Source organism: Salvia splendens, chromosome 10 (assembly GCF_004379255.2).
Source record: "Salvia splendens isolate huo1 chromosome 10, SspV2, whole genome shotgun sequence".
Lineage (NCBI taxonomy): Eukaryota > Viridiplantae > Streptophyta > Magnoliopsida > Lamiales > Lamiaceae > Salvia > Salvia splendens.
Genome location: NC_056041.1, coordinates 2788152 through 2806144, shown reverse-complemented (window position 1 = coordinate 2806144; position 17993 = coordinate 2788152). Strand labels below are relative to the sequence as shown.

The window sequence follows — 17993 nt, the reverse complement described above, 5'->3', positions numbered from 1 at the left end:
TCATACCGCAGGAGTAGTTTTCATTTGTCAGGACACGAATTATGTTATTTTTAATTTCTTAGAATTTTAAATTTTAAATTATGTAATTTCTAATTTTTTTAGGAATTTGTTATGTCATTTCGAGTTTTTTTATTAATGAATATTTTTATTAATTGTATTTATTAAATTGGATAATAGAACGAATCATTGCTGAGTGTTTTGCCATAATTAAGGAATAAAATAAAATATGGATAAAAGCCGGATGAAACCTATGATTAGTGTTGAGTAATCTCGCAAGAGCACCATTGCTCATGATCTGGTAGTAGTGATATATAATTGGTCATTGGAAGGGATATCCCATATATATACACACACTAACTGATTTAGATTGTAGAAGGATATGATAAATATTTACTCAACCCTTGATGTTAATTTGTATAAATAGAAGAAATTTGAAATATAATAAATTTAAAAGCAGAATTTGAATATATATGTTCTAACAAAGCCAGAAATTTGATATGTATAGCAAGATATCATTTTGTAAACTAAATTCGTTAGTGTTTAGCTATATTTGCGGCATAAAATCCTAATTTCTCTCCAACAATACAATATTTGCTTTCCAAACACAAGTATATATGAGAAACTCAATTCTCCCTTTCTTCATACCCAATTCTCCTTTCTTTATAATTGTATTGATAATGTTTTTCAAGACTAGGTTGGTCAACAAAACCGATCAACTGATCGATTTTGATGTTCAACACGGGTACTGTCCACTCGTAGCTCTGCCCGCGGGCGAATCTCAGTGGGTGGCAGTCCACCTTGTATTCGACATCACCGACCCTAGACCAACGTTACCGATCCGTGTACTCATCAATGGCCGGTTTCACGGCATGTGGTTGCATCCGTATCGAATCGCCAAGATGACGCAGATTGTCTTTAAATATCAACACGGTTTGTTGATTGCAGAAGGATCAACCGAGTCTTACTTTGACGTTTCTTTCGTTGCTGCATCAAGTTAATACTCTTTATAGATACTACATTTTGGCTTTTCTTTTTCAAAGTATATACTCCATTGAGTTATTAAGCTTTTGACAAAATTTATTTGGAATCTTATTAATGTTATTATTGCTGCTTTTCTTCAAAGTATACGTTGATTTAAGTTTTGAACAAAATTTATTTGTAATCTTAATAATGTTACTATTGAGCCAACTTATTGAATTACTTTGATCAAGATCTTGATAATTATAGTATTAATTTTTAATTTCTTATTAATTTGTCTAACCATGCAGGCCCGTGTCACGAGTGCATATACCAACATAGCAGGTGGCCCAACTCGAACCACAGCAGGAAACACCCGACCAAACCACAGCAGGAAACACCCGACCATTTAGAGATTAGGGTTTCCCTTGAACTCCCATGTTATATTACGAATAATGTCCCAAACTAGCACTAAATGTAATGTTTGGTACCTTCATCTCGTAACTTATCAATTTGGTTTATGTTTTATCAATTTTTAAATGGAATTATTAAATATTAACGGTCAACCTATTTTTGACCAAATTAGTATACGAATCTCTTTTATAAAAATAAATAGTGGAGTAAAACATCGTTGGTTTTTGCTAAACTAGAGCAATAGAGCTACACTGGATTCGTTGACTAGGATGTCAAATTCCATACAATTAATTATACTATTCACTACTAATAATTTAAGCTTCTTATAATAGATATTTATTATTATAAAGACAGAATTTGGTCTGTTTGAATAATAGAAAAGGAATATCTCTGAAACAAGAATATTAAAAAGTGGAATGGTAGTTGAACTGCCCTCCAAATTTGTTGGGTGGGAAGAAGAAAAATTGGAAATCTGTTACGGGACGTAGGGATAAAGGATCAGCACAAAATGGATTATTAGCAGTCAAAATAAAGTCCATCAAGTTTGTTGCATTTTGCACGCTACGAATTACTTGTACACAATGGAAAGTCTTTCGGATTATACAATGACACATAAACTAATCAATTGTTTGGAAACTCGATACATGCCTAATCTTGTACTACTTGTAATTAACCAATTTTTTTTAGTTTTAAAAACAACATGGTGCAGGTATAGTTATCTGATAGGGACCTCGAAGATCAACCGCAACCTACTCAACTGGACGAGTCCGACACCAGAGAATGGCCACCAGCAATAATGACTACTCATTATATTAGTTAGAATAGTTATTTTCCTTAATTACGTCTTTGATTTATTATTTTTATTGAACAATATCTTTAGGTAGATTTTATTATATCTTTTCGGGTTTTCTTCTTGATTCTTTCCCGAATAATAGAGTCGAATCAAGCAGGATCCGGACTCTATATAAAGAGTCCATTAGAGAGTCAAAAAACTCATTCAAGAACAAAGAAATAAAAATCTTTTCTTGAAACCCAAGTTTCGAAACCCTAGTTGATAGCAACTAGGTTTCTTTATCGTTTCTTTCTTAATTTCGTGTGCTCTAATAGGATCCAAGGCCTATCAATTGGTGCTTCCATTGTTCACTCTTCCTCCATCCCATTCCACCTCTCAAATTCCCTCAAATCTCGCGCCACAATCTTCCCCAAAATCTCCCGAAAAATTCTTGACGAACTATGGAATCACAACAACACGTTCTCTGTGAGATACTTATGGACTTACGCCGTCTAGTAGCTGCTCACGGTGAATTTCTAGCCAATTTCAGACATCATACACGGACTGAGGAGCCTCCGGACAGCCTTGACGAGAGCTCACCTCCACATCCGCCGTGGCATACTCGGCCGCCGCACCAGCAGCCAGTCGCAGCGGCTCCGCGGTGTTGGACACCTCCTCCGTCGATCACACAGCCGCCGCTGGGATTCAAGGACGAGCCCTTACCGCGCATTCGCGTTGATCCCTCTCGCTTTGACGGCGACAATGCTCAGGATTGGATTCATAAAATCCAACACTACTACAATAATCAGTACATGCCGCTCCATGATCGTTTATACCTTACTCAATACTTGTTCGATCACCCGACGTCGGAATGGATGGCATACTGGACGGATAATAATGTCGAAAAAGGTTGGGACGATTTTCTATTGGCAGTCTACCACCGCTTTGCTCCGGAATTAACCGAGGATGATGTTTCACATGTTGTTGATGATAATCACTTGGTTGATCAGACTCCAATTATGGAATCGACCAACAATATTGTTTCTAATGGAAGTGGTTTTGATACAATGAGTTGTTATGAGAATTCGAAAACAATTATGCAGGAGGTAGTTGGAGATATCATAGTCAATTCTGAATTTGACGTCGAGCAACCAGATGTTACTTTTGAGATGGATGCAGCAAATGTTGTTGATTCTTTCCTATGCGTTGATACTTCACACTTATATTCGAAAGTGGAATGTTTGAGTGTGGAAGAGGACCTGCAATTCCAAAACTGCAGAGTGAATGATTGTAGTTTGCAGGTTCGGGCACGTCACATTCGAGCGGATTTCGGAGATGCAGCGTGCCTTCTTGATCGATGTGGTGATGCTCGCACTATACCACCGAGCGCTCCCGATGATGTTGTAACAGATTCACTTTTTGTGAATGCTCATAGCGAAGTGGTCACCCATGGAAGTGATCCGCATCTCGCCCTTGGGGTAGAGGGTTGCTTCTTGGATTTGATGCATTCCAAGACGATGGAGGCATCCTTGTGTGGAGATTCCGATTGGAGTCGTGCATCCCTTCAATTTGGTGCAAACAATGGAGTTCACGTATTTGATCCAGGAGCTTTTGAGCCAGGTGATAGTTCCGTCGGTGAGAACTCAAGTAGACTTCGACACGTGCACTCCTCTTGTGAAGATGCTGATCGGAGCAAGGACGTATCTAAAGCAAGAAATATTGCTACAATTATGGCATTTGAATATGAGCAGCCATCCATTGTCTTAGTAATGGGTGTGGATGTGGAATTCCAACTTTGGAATTGCGCGGTGAAGTTGGTGACTGCTGAACAGATGAGCTGGGACGTTACTTGGTTAGCTACTTCCAATGAGTGTGATGTTTATGGGACTTGTATACCATTTTGGGGCTGTGATATTCGGGCTTCAACTATATGCTCTCGTGGGAGAGCGTTCGAGCTTGTTGACAAAGGAGAGAATGATCCTAGATATAAATGGCTATATGAAACTAGTGGAACTCAAGGAGAAGAATTTATTAGGCTTCTGTTTATTAAGATTGCTTGGATTGCTGTTCGAAAACGGTTTTCGGGTGTGGGAATCGGCATTCACATTGGTTTGATATCTTCTACTTTCGATACAAAGATCAAGGAGGTGTGTGCCATGATTTCAGCGGCAGATGGTGATGAAGTTTTCGAGCAGATGGCATATATTCTGCTCTATGGTCCGCACAACACTCTCTGGTTTACCGATTTCATTCTAGCTCTGCAGTCATCAACTGGATTTGCTTCTTTAGTGGCATCACAACTACTCCCTACTTTTGAGTTTGGACAGGGTGATGCAACTATTTTGCCTCATGGCAAAGAAGGAAACGGATCAGAGACTAATGGAGATTCCAAGCACCTACAGACTACTATTTCCTTCGTTCCTGACTTTACAGAACGGTGTCAAGATGTGATTTTGGGTGGGGAAAATGGAGCTGGTGAAGCTGATAAAGGTTCAAGTTTAACCAGTGGAAATAATTCGGTCGCTGATGGAGATGAAGGTTTGTTTGCTGACGAAAATCACCGATTTGCATTTTGGCAATTGCTATTTTTATGCATATGGCTTGACCCCTCTGATGTTTTGAAAAGAAAAAAAGCCAGGGTGTTTCTAGTTTTGCTTCATACAGCCATTGTTGATCATTTGAAGGAGGTTGAGAATAATGTAATCATGGAAGATGGTTTCAGATCAGAAGAAGAGAGTAGCTGGATTGATGTTGTAGCAAACTTAGGTGGAGAAATCCATGCAACCTCCAGGGAGTTAGGAGACCATGGCGAGAATGATCTATCACTCGATTTTGGGAGAGTAGAGGAATGGGTCGGAGTTCGTTCACTGGAAACAGCAGGCTGGGGCGTCGCCAGGCAGACAGCTGCAGTGGAGGAACAATATGTGGCTATTTCACTTACTCAACATATTAACTCTCCAATTTATTCCCTCGATGAGCCAAATAATGGAGTGATCAACTCCCATTTGGTCTGCTTCAGGTTGACGACGGCTAATTATTCTCCAAATTTGCATTTCGAATTGGTTGAAAGAGTTCAAGCTTCCTGTTACCCTGATTCCCACCTTGAGGACAAGGTGAATTTCAACCGTGGGGGAGTTGATAGGGACCTAAAGATCAACCGCAACCTACTCAACTGGACGAGTCCGACACCAGAGAATGGCCACCAGCAATAATGACTACTCATTATATTAGTTAGAATAGTTATTTTCCTTAATTACGTCTTTGATTTTTTATTTTTATTGAACAATATCTTTAGGTAGATTTTATTATATCTTTTCGGGTTTTCTTCTTGATTCTTTCCCGAATAATAGAGTCGAATCAAGCAGGATCCGGACTCTATATAAAGAGTCCATTAGAGAGTCAAAAAACTCATTCAAGAACAAAGAAATAAAAATCTTTTCTTGAAACCCAAGTTTCGAAACCCTAGTTGATAGCAACTAGGTTTCTTTATCGTTTCTTTCTTAATTTCGTGTGCTCTAATCGTTTCGATAGGATCCAAGGCCTATCATTATCCTATTTATATTTAACATTGCCTGTATCAATAAGAGTTTGAATGGTGGAAGCTAGAAGTGATCAACAATACAACGTGACAATAACATTTTTTGTTTTCATCATACTCTATTTTTGCGCCTCTATTTGTAAAAGCACAATAGACAAACATGTACTACAAGCTTACAATTTACATGCACAAGTACAACTCCAAATAATTTCAATGCCCTTTCTATGCATCTATTTATCATAAATGAAATACTCCCCTGTCCAAAGAAAGTTGAGACAAAACTTTTGGTACGGAGATTAAGAAGTTATATTAAATAAATAGGAGAGATGCAAAAAAGTAGGAAAGATAAGAGAGAGTAAAGTAAATGATTGAATAAAGTAAGAGTGATTAGATGTTTTATCTTTTGTTAAAAATGAAATGACTCAACTTTATTGTGACGGACTAAAAAGGAATAAGACTCAACTTTTTTTGGGACAAAGGGAGTATCTATTTAATTTTATTATTAGTATTAAATATATTAAATTTATTTTAGAACAGTATTGTTAAACGGCAAGCAAACTGAAAAAGCAAAATTCTTCATTTACCGCTGACGCAAACGGACTCTCTCTATAAAACAGAACAAAATTACAGCCAAAAATATCAGCGAAAAAACAGAGCAACAATGATGAGTTTAACAAACTGTTCGCTCAATTTTCCCGCGCCTCCCTCAACATCACCGTCTTCCCCAATTTCATCGACGCCGCAGCTTCCACGGTGAGTAACCCTACACAATTGCGATCTGCTTCACATATAATTAAAATCAATTCATCCAATTTCTAATCAACGCAGCTCTGCGTGGAGGAATCGATGCGTGCTAGGCTTGACGTGCGCGATAGTCGGTCTCGACGGCGGCGATTTCGCGGTTGTTGGGGAGCAGGACAGAGCTATGGCGGTGGATATGCGATCGTCGGTGATGGCTCCGAGATGGAGCGACAGGAGAGCTTGCCTTCCGTGGCGGATCAATTCGCTAGAAACGATCGTGCCGGAGAATCTGCCGCGGCCTTCAGCCAGGCGGCGGTGGGAGGCCACTGGCTTCTCTGAGACGGCTCCGCCGGTTAGGGCTGCGGTGAAATCAGGCGCCAAGGGTTGTTTTAGTATGTGATTAACCATGCGTAGGAAATGGTAAATTTTTATACTATGAATATCAACGAATATATACCGATTATTTATATTAAATTAGTTCGTTTTTTATTTAATTGTAATATAAATGATCATATAGCATGCAATATCATGTACTCTCTCTCCTATTAAAACTGAAACATTTTCATTTTCTGATTGTCTCATTTAAAATAAAATGTTTCTTAAAATGAAAATCTCATTATCTCTACTTTTTTCCAATCTCTTATATTATTGATCTTTTTTCATTAACTCAAAGAATAAAACTAAATAAAATCTTATATCAAAAAAGTTGCAAGAGCGTATTAAATTCCAATGATCGGCTTGTCACTACCATGATAAAAGTTGCTTATTAGATTACGATGATATGGAAGTATTAATTTTAAAAGTCGTGGCTTATAAAAATTTTGTGTAAACAATATATTTAGAGATTTGGGCTTCAGTTACTCTGTAAATAAGATAAATATCTTGGAATAAATAAATTCAACGGAGCGAAGTAGTAGTACATTTTTGTACATGCAGTACAAGAAACGTTAGTGAATTAGAATGGGCCGTTGTCTTAATGTGTACAAGAAGCCCATTATATAAATGGGCCAGAACTTTAGTACCATAATTGTTGGTCTTATCTTCTTGATCTAACACATGAGACATGCCCAAATTTGTGATTTAATATCAAAGGTGTTTCATTCAAATATGTTTCCAACTAAATAAAAATAGTTACGAACGATATAAATTAATTTCCATATATAGATCTTAACTAATATCCATTTTTATGTAAGTTACTTAGATAATCTTAGACGTATGTGTTAGCTTAAGTAATTAGGGGGGCCATGGTGGACCTGTCAATTACAACATGCATTATAATATTGTTTGACCAAATACAAAAGTGCCCATAGTGTAATCTTGAACTATTTGGATGGATGCATTAATGTTAAAATAGGAGTATTACTGAAATGCTAATAATAGGAGTATTACTGAAATGCATTAAATATGGAGTACAAAAGGTGAGATTTGGATTGTAATATAAAAACAATTGATGTATTCCCTTAATTACAAACTGAGTTTTAATTTGTGGCTTTGATTATGTCAATCATGTATTTGTTTTCTTCTAGATTTGCTTGTTTTCGACTGATAGAATTCAGAATTTTAATAATATGATTTTCCATTTATTTTTCAAGAATCTCAAAATTTGTCTAACGTGTCAATTTCAGTCAGGATCAAAAAAAATATTCTATAAATATTTAGCGTGGAGTTAATGACTTACGTGTCAGTTACATTGGAGGATGAGGCCGTCGTGGAGCTGTCACAATTTGTATAGTATACCTATTTGAATATTGCAATTTTAAAAATAAAATAGAGTATGCCAATATACTTAAATTGCCGTTATTATTCCTGTATAATGAATTTATTGGAACTATATCAAAATAATTCGATTTATCGATTATATAAGTTACATTTACTCGATTCATCTCAGGTAAGGGTGAATCAGTACGATATATCGTACCGAGAGTGTCATACTGCATACCGTACCAAAAGTAGATGACAAAATTCCATACCCCTAATCTCATGGAGTAATAAATTAGTTATACTCCGTATTAAATTATTAATTGATTCTTTACAGAAACTATTCATGTGATGATATGATTAACTAAATTACGGAAGATTTTTCAAGAAAACAATTTAACGTGAAATTTATTTTCGATTATCCAAACACAAAAATCTACTCCCTTTTGAATTCATGCATCACTTGATTCGAATCACGAGATAATTGAAATTTTCATATTTTCAAATAATATATATACTCCTATTAAGTGCCCTTCTTTAACAAAAATACAATATTCATTCAAACCATTATAAAATAATAGTACTACTGTATATCATAATTCATGACTCTGAATATATTGGTAACACGTGATTTCACTATGTTTCATCACTTTTAAATAAAATGAGATTATTACATTTCTTGTAGAGCAGATCATTTTTTTAAACTATAAATTGAAAAAGATAAGCGCTGTTTATATAAGTTAGTACTAATTTTGTAGCATCCTTTTTATGATATTAGTTCGTGTATGAATTTAATTTTATATACATCTTGTTAGTACTAATTTAGTAGTATCCTTTTTATGATATTAGTTCGTGTATGTATTTAATTTTATATACATCTTCTTCAATGAATGTAGGTTTGTAATCAAAAGTCTAGAATATATACATATTTATCATTCCACTCTTTAAACTTAAACTACAGCCAAAAATAAGCATAATGAGATTCCATTGTAAAATAATTATCTTGAGTTTAATTATTCTTTTCAATATGACGACGTTGTCAACCAAACAAATTTTATTCAACATTATTGTTTCACAACCCAATAGCTTTCAACTAAAATATCTGAATTGTTACAAAAATAAAAAATAAAAACTGAAATTGAACAGCTTTACAAGACAGTAGCAGAGAGATGAATACATAACAATATAAAGTGCAATCGAACATGGCCAAGAAAAGGGCAGCCGTTGGATGAAGCAGATCGACGGCGGAGAGGCGCCGGTGAATCTCATCACCAATTTCAGACACGCAAGGAAAGGGGAAATAGCTAAAAACGGTAATATGATAGGCAAAAGAGGGGGGGGGGGGGGGGGGGGGGTCGACACGTGTCGGCATGAGACAGTGCGCAAACGTGCGTCAACTCAATCACTAGTTTCACTTGCAGTTTCAGTTACATCTTGGTTCATGGCAATTTTCAGTTTTAGACCCTTCTTTTATACCAAAGGTACTAAGAGCAGTTTTAGACCATTCTTTTATACCAAAGGTACTAAGAGCATCAGCAGTGGCGTGGAGCACCCGCCGAAATTCCCCGCGTAATTTTTAAAAACACCTTCTGCCACGTCATTTGGACTTCCCACTGCACTACCACGTCATACGGACTTCCCAATGCACAGTGGTGAAATTCCCCACGGAATTCTCGACGGACTTCCCACAATTAAAAAAGCACAAATTTACAAATTAAACAATTTCCAGAATTAATCAATTTACGGAATTAAAATTTCGACATTGTTATAGTAGTTTTACCCCTTTTTATATATATTCTTATCAATAAACGTATCTTTATTTTCTTATTCGAGATCGTCCACAAAAATTTAGCCCATCAATTTTTTTGATTAGTTATCTGTCAAATGAGGCAATGCACACCACCCTATGATTAAATGGTTTGTCGCGAGCTAATCTCAAAATAGAACCAAATTTAAATATAGGCTATTGGTGGATAAGAACGTAACAATATCTACAACATAGATATTGCATTTAATATTGGTCAAGGTAAAATAATAAATTGCACGTGATTGGCAGGGGATGAGGTCACGTGACATCAAAATTGGGGGTTGGTGTGCAAAACTTGACTATGCTCTTTCGTTCGTACCATTATCACTTCTTCCAATTCATCATTTCTCTTTGTTAAAACATCTCAAATATAGGATATTTCGATTTTGCCTTTTTACCAGTATTTTACATAATGATTTCATGATTATCGACAAAAACCAATGATGATTTCTCATCATTCAATTATATTTGTGGCTCTTTTGGGGGGATAACATATTCGACTTTTGATTTGTGGAAACTCTTTGTACTAAATTTTCTATACTGCATAATCTACCATAATATACTCCTATTCATTTTTATTTTTTCTAGGTTTATGTGCATGGAAATTAGTACTCCAAATCAATAGAGTTCCACATCCAAAAGCAAGCACTTGATACTGGAAGAAAGAAGGTCTTAAATATTGCGGTTTCCAAGTGAGTGAAAACAATCCAAACCATTCAATTGGCATTAAAAATTGGCTACAAGATATTCAAAAGAGCAAAATCAATTAATTAATGACTTTCACATAGAAAGAAGGGAAAAATATAAAATCGTGATATGATTGATGTAGATGGTATGGAAAAAATGCTAGTAACAAGTAGTGAAGTAGGATCCCTAGCTCAAATATATTCTATTAAATCGATTTATCATTTGTACGTCATTCACCTATCCCTAGCTAGCCACACACTCACTATTACATATACTACTCCATATTCTCTTCATTACAGGTCAACCAAATATTCATATATAGTACTATTGCATCATATCTAAGTCTATAGGTAACATTAATTGTCTTGATTAGGTTGTTGACATTGTAATCTTTATATAAACGATCACTAATGTTATTCGTGCCTATTTTTGTCCATGTTTGAGTTGATGTATAGCTTATATTCCCAATCTAAGAGTGATTTTATATATAGTAAAAATAATAGTACAAGGTAGTACTAGTATATTTTATTTTATGAAAAATTGAAATAATGTTTCAATTTTAGCTTGCAATCGATAATTTGGCGTTGGAAATTTGAATTAGTCCATCTCCTCCTGAAAATGTAATTTTACCATCTCCTCTATTTTAATTTTCCGCACAAGAAGAATATGACGAGCTGATATCATTAAAACTTGTGACGTGCACCGTTTCTCAATATTAGAACATATTAACGATGCTTACTTCGATCTTAATAATTTTAGTAAAATTCAGACTTGTAGCAATAGATGTTCGCATGTGCAAAAACTAAGTAAGCAACAAATTAATATTCTCAACATGGTATATATCACTCGCATGGACTTACTATAAACTGCCGTTGCGTATGAGTTTGAAAGTTTCTGATTCTAGCTAGTTTCTTCCTTCATAAAAAGTCTAATTTGATTTCACTTTTTTTTTTCTACTTTGATAAAAAAATCATGAAAGAAAAGTTAACCATCTACGATTGTAGCGATCCAACTTGGGCTTAAACTATGTTTTCAGTCCCAAACCTCTTTATGTCTAAGATTAGTTATTTACTACTTTCGCCCATATATATATATATATATATCTCCACTCTCAGTATACTTGTATTAGAAAATCATACGGTAACTTTACAAACTTAACATCCCCTTAAAATGTAAATACACATTGTATCAAATTGGATAAACGAGTAATTTATAAATATTCTATATTAGTACTTAATTATGTCTTTATTAGTTTCCCAACGTCGTAATCTCACTATCCATCATATTTGTATATATGGATCAAATGATGAAACCCTTAAAGGAAACATATACTCCTACATAAAGGGTACCCATTCCAGCTACTTCATCCATCTCATGATTCTCATCCTCACATTACACATAGTAATAATCATATTAATATTATTTGCATGCAAAAAAATAATAGTATCCCACTCCAGCAAAATAGAAAAAGCGCGTGCCGTACAACACAAATTCCTCAGCAAAATCCATAAATTCCCGATCGCCGTAGCGAGAGGTACAACACCTCAAAGCACGCTCGCTCTCTGTCTCTGCAAAGTCTGAGAAGAAGAAACCTCGAGCAACAGAAAACCAAATCATTTCCTAAACCAAATGGAGCAACTCAAGTGCGTGTTCCAAGACGGCCCGATCATCGTAGGGGCCGGGCCCTCTGGCCTCGCCGCCGCCGCCTGCCTCCACCAAAGCGGCGTCCCCTCCCTCCTCCTCGAGCGCTGCGACTGCATCGCATCTCTATGGCAGCACCGCACCTACGATCGCCTCAAGCTCCACCTCCCCCGCCAATTCTGCCAGCTCCCCTTCCTCAATTTCCCTAATTATTTCCCCAAATACCCCTCCAAGCACCAATTCGTCTCCTACATGGAGGATTACGCCCGCCATTTCTCTATTCAACCAAAATTCATGCAGACAGTGCTCTCGGCCCGGTTTGATTCGGTCACCGGGCTTTGGAAGGTCCAGACGTTGGATTCAATTTACGTGTCGCGGTGGCTTATTGTGGCTACTGGTGAAAACGCCGAGCCCGTGATTCCAGAGATTCACGGGCTAAGGAGGTTTAAAGGGCCCGTGATTCACGCGAGCGAGTACAGGTCGGGCTCGGAGTTTGCAGAGAAGAAAGTGCTCGTCGTCGGCTGCGGGAATTCCGGGATGGAAGTGAGCTTGGATCTCTGCTGCCACCGCGCTTCTCCCTCCGTCGTCGTCAGAAATTCGGTGAGTAATTATTCTACCAACTTTTTAGTTTAATTAATTTTTTTATGAAAAATTGTTGTTTTTAATTAATTTTTGTTTAGGTTCATATATTGCCGAGGGAAATGTTGGGTGTTTCGACGTTTTCAATGGCGATGGTGTTGCTGAAATGGCTGCCGTTGAAGGTGGTGGACAAGTTCCTCCTCCTCGTTGCGAATTTCGCCATGGGAAACACCGCGAAATTGGGCCTCCGCCGCCCCAAAACCGGCCCACTCGAGCTCAAGAACTCCACCGGAAAATCGCCTGTGCTCGACGTCGGCGCCTTCTCTCTTATCAAATCCGGGCTAATTGAGGTAAATATTTTCGTCTATTTTAGACCGCTTCTATTTTTCATTCTCTCTTAATAATATTTCTATTTTTGCTCGTTACTTAATCAGAGTGTCTCTCATTTCTCTAGGTAGTGGAAGGAGTGAAGGAGATAACAAAAATTGGAGCAAGATTTTGTGACGGCCAAGAACGAGAATTTGACTCTATAATTCTAGCTACGGGGTATAAGAGCAATGTGCCGACTTGGCTAAAGGTATTAAGATTAATTTTCAAATTTTTTGACAAAAAAAAACAAACAAATAATTGTTGGTATATTTATTAGCAATCACACATCGCTTTCGGCCTTACACATACAGTGGGCTACAAAACGTTTTCTTTAAGAAAAGAGTAAATCTGATTCCATTTGTTTGGATCATCCTTTCCTACCAATGTTCACAAAATAGTTTTTTTGTTCGCATTTTATGATATGTTACTGTCACTAAATATACACATTCTGATTTTTATTTTTATCTCTATTCAATTTCGAAATTTTTCACGTATTCCAGAAACTATATCAGAAAAATTAAATGCTACTACTACTTGATTCCATTTTATTTATTTATGGGTGATTATTAATTTTATTATGTTGGTGAAATAATGTAGGGAGAGGATTTCTTCACAAAAGATGGAATGCCAAAGACACCCTTCCCTTGTAGTTGGAAGGGGGAGAACGGATTGTATGCGGTCGGGTTCACGAGAAGGGGGCTTCCCGGAACATCATCTGATGCCGTTAAAGTTGCTAAAGACATCGCCGATCAATGGAAGAAGATTAATAGCAATAAATATTCAGCAAAAGAATTGAAGTTAGATATATTTGGTAAAATTAGAGAAAATCTCGATCGTGAAGGAACTTTTTAAGCTTTGTTTTTATTTTTGTTTTTTTTGAACTTTTTGCTTGTAAATCATTCAGTTTTGTTTGGGGGGGATTGTAAGAATGGCGATGTTTATGCTTAATGGTTCTTTACTTCTTTTTTCCAAAAAAAAAAGCTACTCATGTACTTGGTTTGATATGAAAAAATGTGTTTATTTTAGCTCTTCGTGCAAAAATTATATGTATTCGTTATATTAGTAACATGTAAATGGAAAATAAATAATTGAAGAGAATTACTTGGTGGGGAAAGGACAAGGGGAAATCCAAAATTTCAATCTTACTATATGTACTACTTTCAAGGACAAAATGAATTGTCGACTTCATATGGTTAAGAAATAACTTTGCACATCATTTATTGCCAATGTAGACAAAACAAAGATAAAAAACTAAGTCGAGCCTTTACGATTATGGGACCATATTGATTATTAGAAATTCGTGCGACCCATAGTCATATGCATGCAAATTTTTTCCATAAATATAACAACATTATTGTTCAAGAAAAAGTTGTGGTACAAGGAAATGCTGGGTTATTGACATTTAATTTTTAATCTAGATTCTACACTTTCTTAAAGAATACATTTTCCAAAAAAAAATTTGAATCAGACCCACTGGTGCTTAAATTCTTATATATGTCATGTATACTCCCTCCGTTTACCATGATTATGTATAAAGATATGCTTATAAATGGAAGTGAAGAAACTAGTGGCTTATGCCTTATGTGATAGAAAGGATAAATAAATTGACATAGATAGGACAATATATTGTGGATAGTGTTTACAGATGAAAATAGACTAATTATTGTAACCTACTAAAATCACAAAAATAGACATATTTTCTGGTTGAATTGCGTATTATTAAAAATATACTGCATATGTCCTATTAAATATGAAATATTTGGTTTTCGCCACGGAATTCTATTTAGTGTTTTTTTGTGAGTTAATGAAGAGAGAGTAAAGTAGGAGAGAGTGTTGTTTTTGTTTTCATTTTTACAAACGTTTCATTTTTAATGGAATAACCCAAAAAGTAAAACGTTTCATTTTTAATGGGACATATAGAATATACAATAAAAATAAAATACTACTAAAAACTACGATTGTATCTTACGAGAGGGTAAGGTTAAAAATATATATTCACCAAAATCATGACGATCAATTCATTAGCCTTTGCCAAAGTTAGATATTGCTTATCGAAAATAAGAGAAAATTTACAGATTGCTACTTTCGGAATTAAGAAAATTTTTTATTGATTTATTTTTTCAGTTAGCAAGTACGCTTTTACACGCAAAAAAGAGAATCTAAGAAATTTGCTTTTTCTGAGTTAATGATTGCAACACGATTACATCACCTACCTAAAAACTTTTTCACTTTTTCAACTTTTTCGATTTTTCCCTTTTTCCCAAATATAATTAATTACTCCAATATTATACTCACTTTATCCTAATAAAGTTGACTAATAAGAATATCTCAACTAATTAAAATATCTAATTATTATTTTATTTGTAACATGTTTTACTCTTTCTATATCTCTTCTACTTTTTAACACAATTTCTTAATATCTGTACCAAAATTTTTGATTTAACTTAATTGGAAAGGGGGAGTATCCAAAATTATATCATTACAAAACCACGTAGAACTACTTATTGAAGTAAAGTCCGATTGTACCTTACCTTTTGTTTAAATCTCAAATTTTTATCGTTACACAATTTACTTCACTTCACAGTTTTTGCATCATTTCTCCACCACCTGAACTCTGTTACAAAAATAACTTACATAATGGGAATTGCAAAATGAATGTTATGGATCATGTTGATTAACTTTGACCCTTTGTATGTAGTCATAAAGTAACACTAATCAATTTACATAATTCCTCAGACACCTGTTTATCCTGTGGTTTTATAATTAAATTGTACTGTAGTTCTGACTAATTGTTAGTTAATCCAATCTTGATACATTCAGTTCCAAGTTAAGATGAATTTAAAATCCTAACAAGTGTCTCATGACAACTAGTAGTACTACTAATTTATTTAGTCAGTACATCTATTATAAAAAAACAAAAACGAAAAATGTGGTCTCTCTCAATTTGTTTTGGTAATGCAATGCAAATAGTAGTGTAGCATGATGCATGCTGATTATAGAGACAATGATGGGGTCCTGACATGGGATAGTCAGAAACCAAGTAAGCTAATCACCAACTAAACCATTAATACATTCGTCCCTCAATAATACGCACTCTTTCTTTGTTTACTCCGAATGATTAGAATATACACTTTCTAATTTTGAAAAGTCTATTCTCTCTAACGAGGTAAGACTCATTTTTCACTAACAATACATTATTTATTTTTTCTCTCTACCTCTCTCTTACTTCACTAATTTTACATTATAATCCGTGTTGACCTCATAGTCCATATTCTTTTGGGACAGATGGAGTATTATATAATCGTTTGACTCTGATGAATTCAATTAAGGACAAAATGCCACAATAACTATGAATTTAGGTAAATTGGTAGACTAATGCACATATATAATTGTTAAGAGTTCTCAAATGTCAAACTCACATCCTCCAAAATTACCCTAGTTTTTTCATTTAATTTTATTTATGCAAGGTGTATAAGGAATGACGTGAGAGCAAATTAAGAGGGGATAGGAGAATTGAATGTGAGCAAATACTCACTCAGTCTCATTAGAAATTGAACGTTTTCCTTTTTGATCTGTCTTATTAAAAATGAAACATTTCTAAAAATGAAAACAATACTCTCTCTATTTTTTCTTCTCTCTTACTTTACTCTCTCTTCATTAACTCACAAAACAATACTATATAAAATACCGTGCCGAAAAGTACATGTTGCATATTTAATGGGACGGAGGGAGTAGAAAATAGAAATGGTGTGAACTGTGAAGTGAGGTGACACGCTTCCACAGCACGCCATACATTACAAGCGTCACTCTCTGACATTTTTTTTACTGACCGCCATTTCTTCTACTGTCTCTCTCTCTCCCTTCTGTAAATAAACAGTGAGAAAATTCAACTCCAGTTATTAATTAATCAATTAATTGCCCTTACTCCTATTTTTTTAACCCATCTCATTTCACCTCTCGCATTTATACTTTTATTTATTTTTATACTACTAGTAATAATTTATTGAAAAATCCGAATATAAATTTGTAAATAGGAAAATACTACTCATTCCGGTCCTAAAAATTTGTCACTTATTTCTTTTTTCATCCGTTCCTAAAAATTTGTCATATTTCACTTTTACTATTTTTGACAGTGGACCTCACATTACAATAACTTATTTTTCACTCACATTTTATTTTAAAACAAATATATAAAAGTAGGTTCCATATATCACTAACTTTTTCAACTCACTTTTAGGGGATGGAGAGAGTAATGTTTATTATATACTCCATCCGTCCCAAAGAAGATAACCCTTTCTTTAAGTGTCACGAGATTTTATACAATTATATTTTGTGTATTAAGTGGAAAGAGAATAGTAAGGCCATCCGCAATGGACGGACGATGGCACGCCCGATGGCGCGCATCGTCCGCGCCATTCATCGCCCGCCCCCACTGTGGGTGTGTGGCATAGGCCGCGGACGATAGTCGCGGCCTATGCTTCGGGCGCGACTTAAACCGCGGACGATGGCACGCGGACGATGTTGCAGACGCACAAGGCCCTCAAGAAGTGCACCGACCCCGAACAAGCCGAGTATCTCCGTGCATTACTCGATGAGTTGCGTAGGAAGTTGGGAATTGGCCCGACTTAGTTTTTTTCTTTTTTTAGTTGAATGGTGTAATTTTTTTTTATTAAAACTTCGCCGCTTGTTATTTAGTTGTTTTTTTTTACTCGTTACGTGTTATTTGAAAACAGTTAAATTAATTAAACAAAACAACAAAATGATGATGTGGCGCGTCATAGGGCGCCCCA

At 35.5% G+C, this 17993-nt stretch overlaps 1 protein-coding gene across 1 annotated transcript; it reads left to right on the top strand.

Annotated features, from left to right (window-relative positions):
- Positions 1-12239: 12239 nt before the first annotated feature.
- On the top strand, positions 12240-14116 carry LOC121751150 (probable indole-3-pyruvate monooxygenase YUCCA4). Its single transcript, XM_042145865.1, has 4 exons — positions 12240-12855; positions 12936-13184; positions 13289-13411; positions 13801-14116. The coding sequence occupies exons 1-4, from the start codon at positions 12244-12246 to the stop codon at positions 14053-14055; spliced, it is 1239 nt and encodes a 412-aa protein (XP_042001799.1). The 5' UTR covers positions 12240-12243; the 3' UTR covers positions 14056-14116.
- The last annotated feature ends 3877 nt before the right edge of the window (positions 14117-17993 follow it).

Bases quoted from the DNA above. Each gene is read 5' to 3' on its own strand.
- LOC121751150 (XM_042145865.1), top strand. From the start codon at position 12,244: ATGGAGCAACTCAAGTGCGTGTTCCAAGACGGCCCGATCATCGTAGGG. The intron at 13,185-13,288 runs GTAAATATTTTC...TCATTTCTCTAG, and splicing joins TCAAATCCGGGCTAATTGAG to GTAGTGGAAGGAGTGAAGGA. The intron at 13,412-13,800 runs GTATTAAGATTA...GAAATAATGTAG, and splicing joins ATGTGCCGACTTGGCTAAAG to GGAGAGGATTTCTTCACAAA.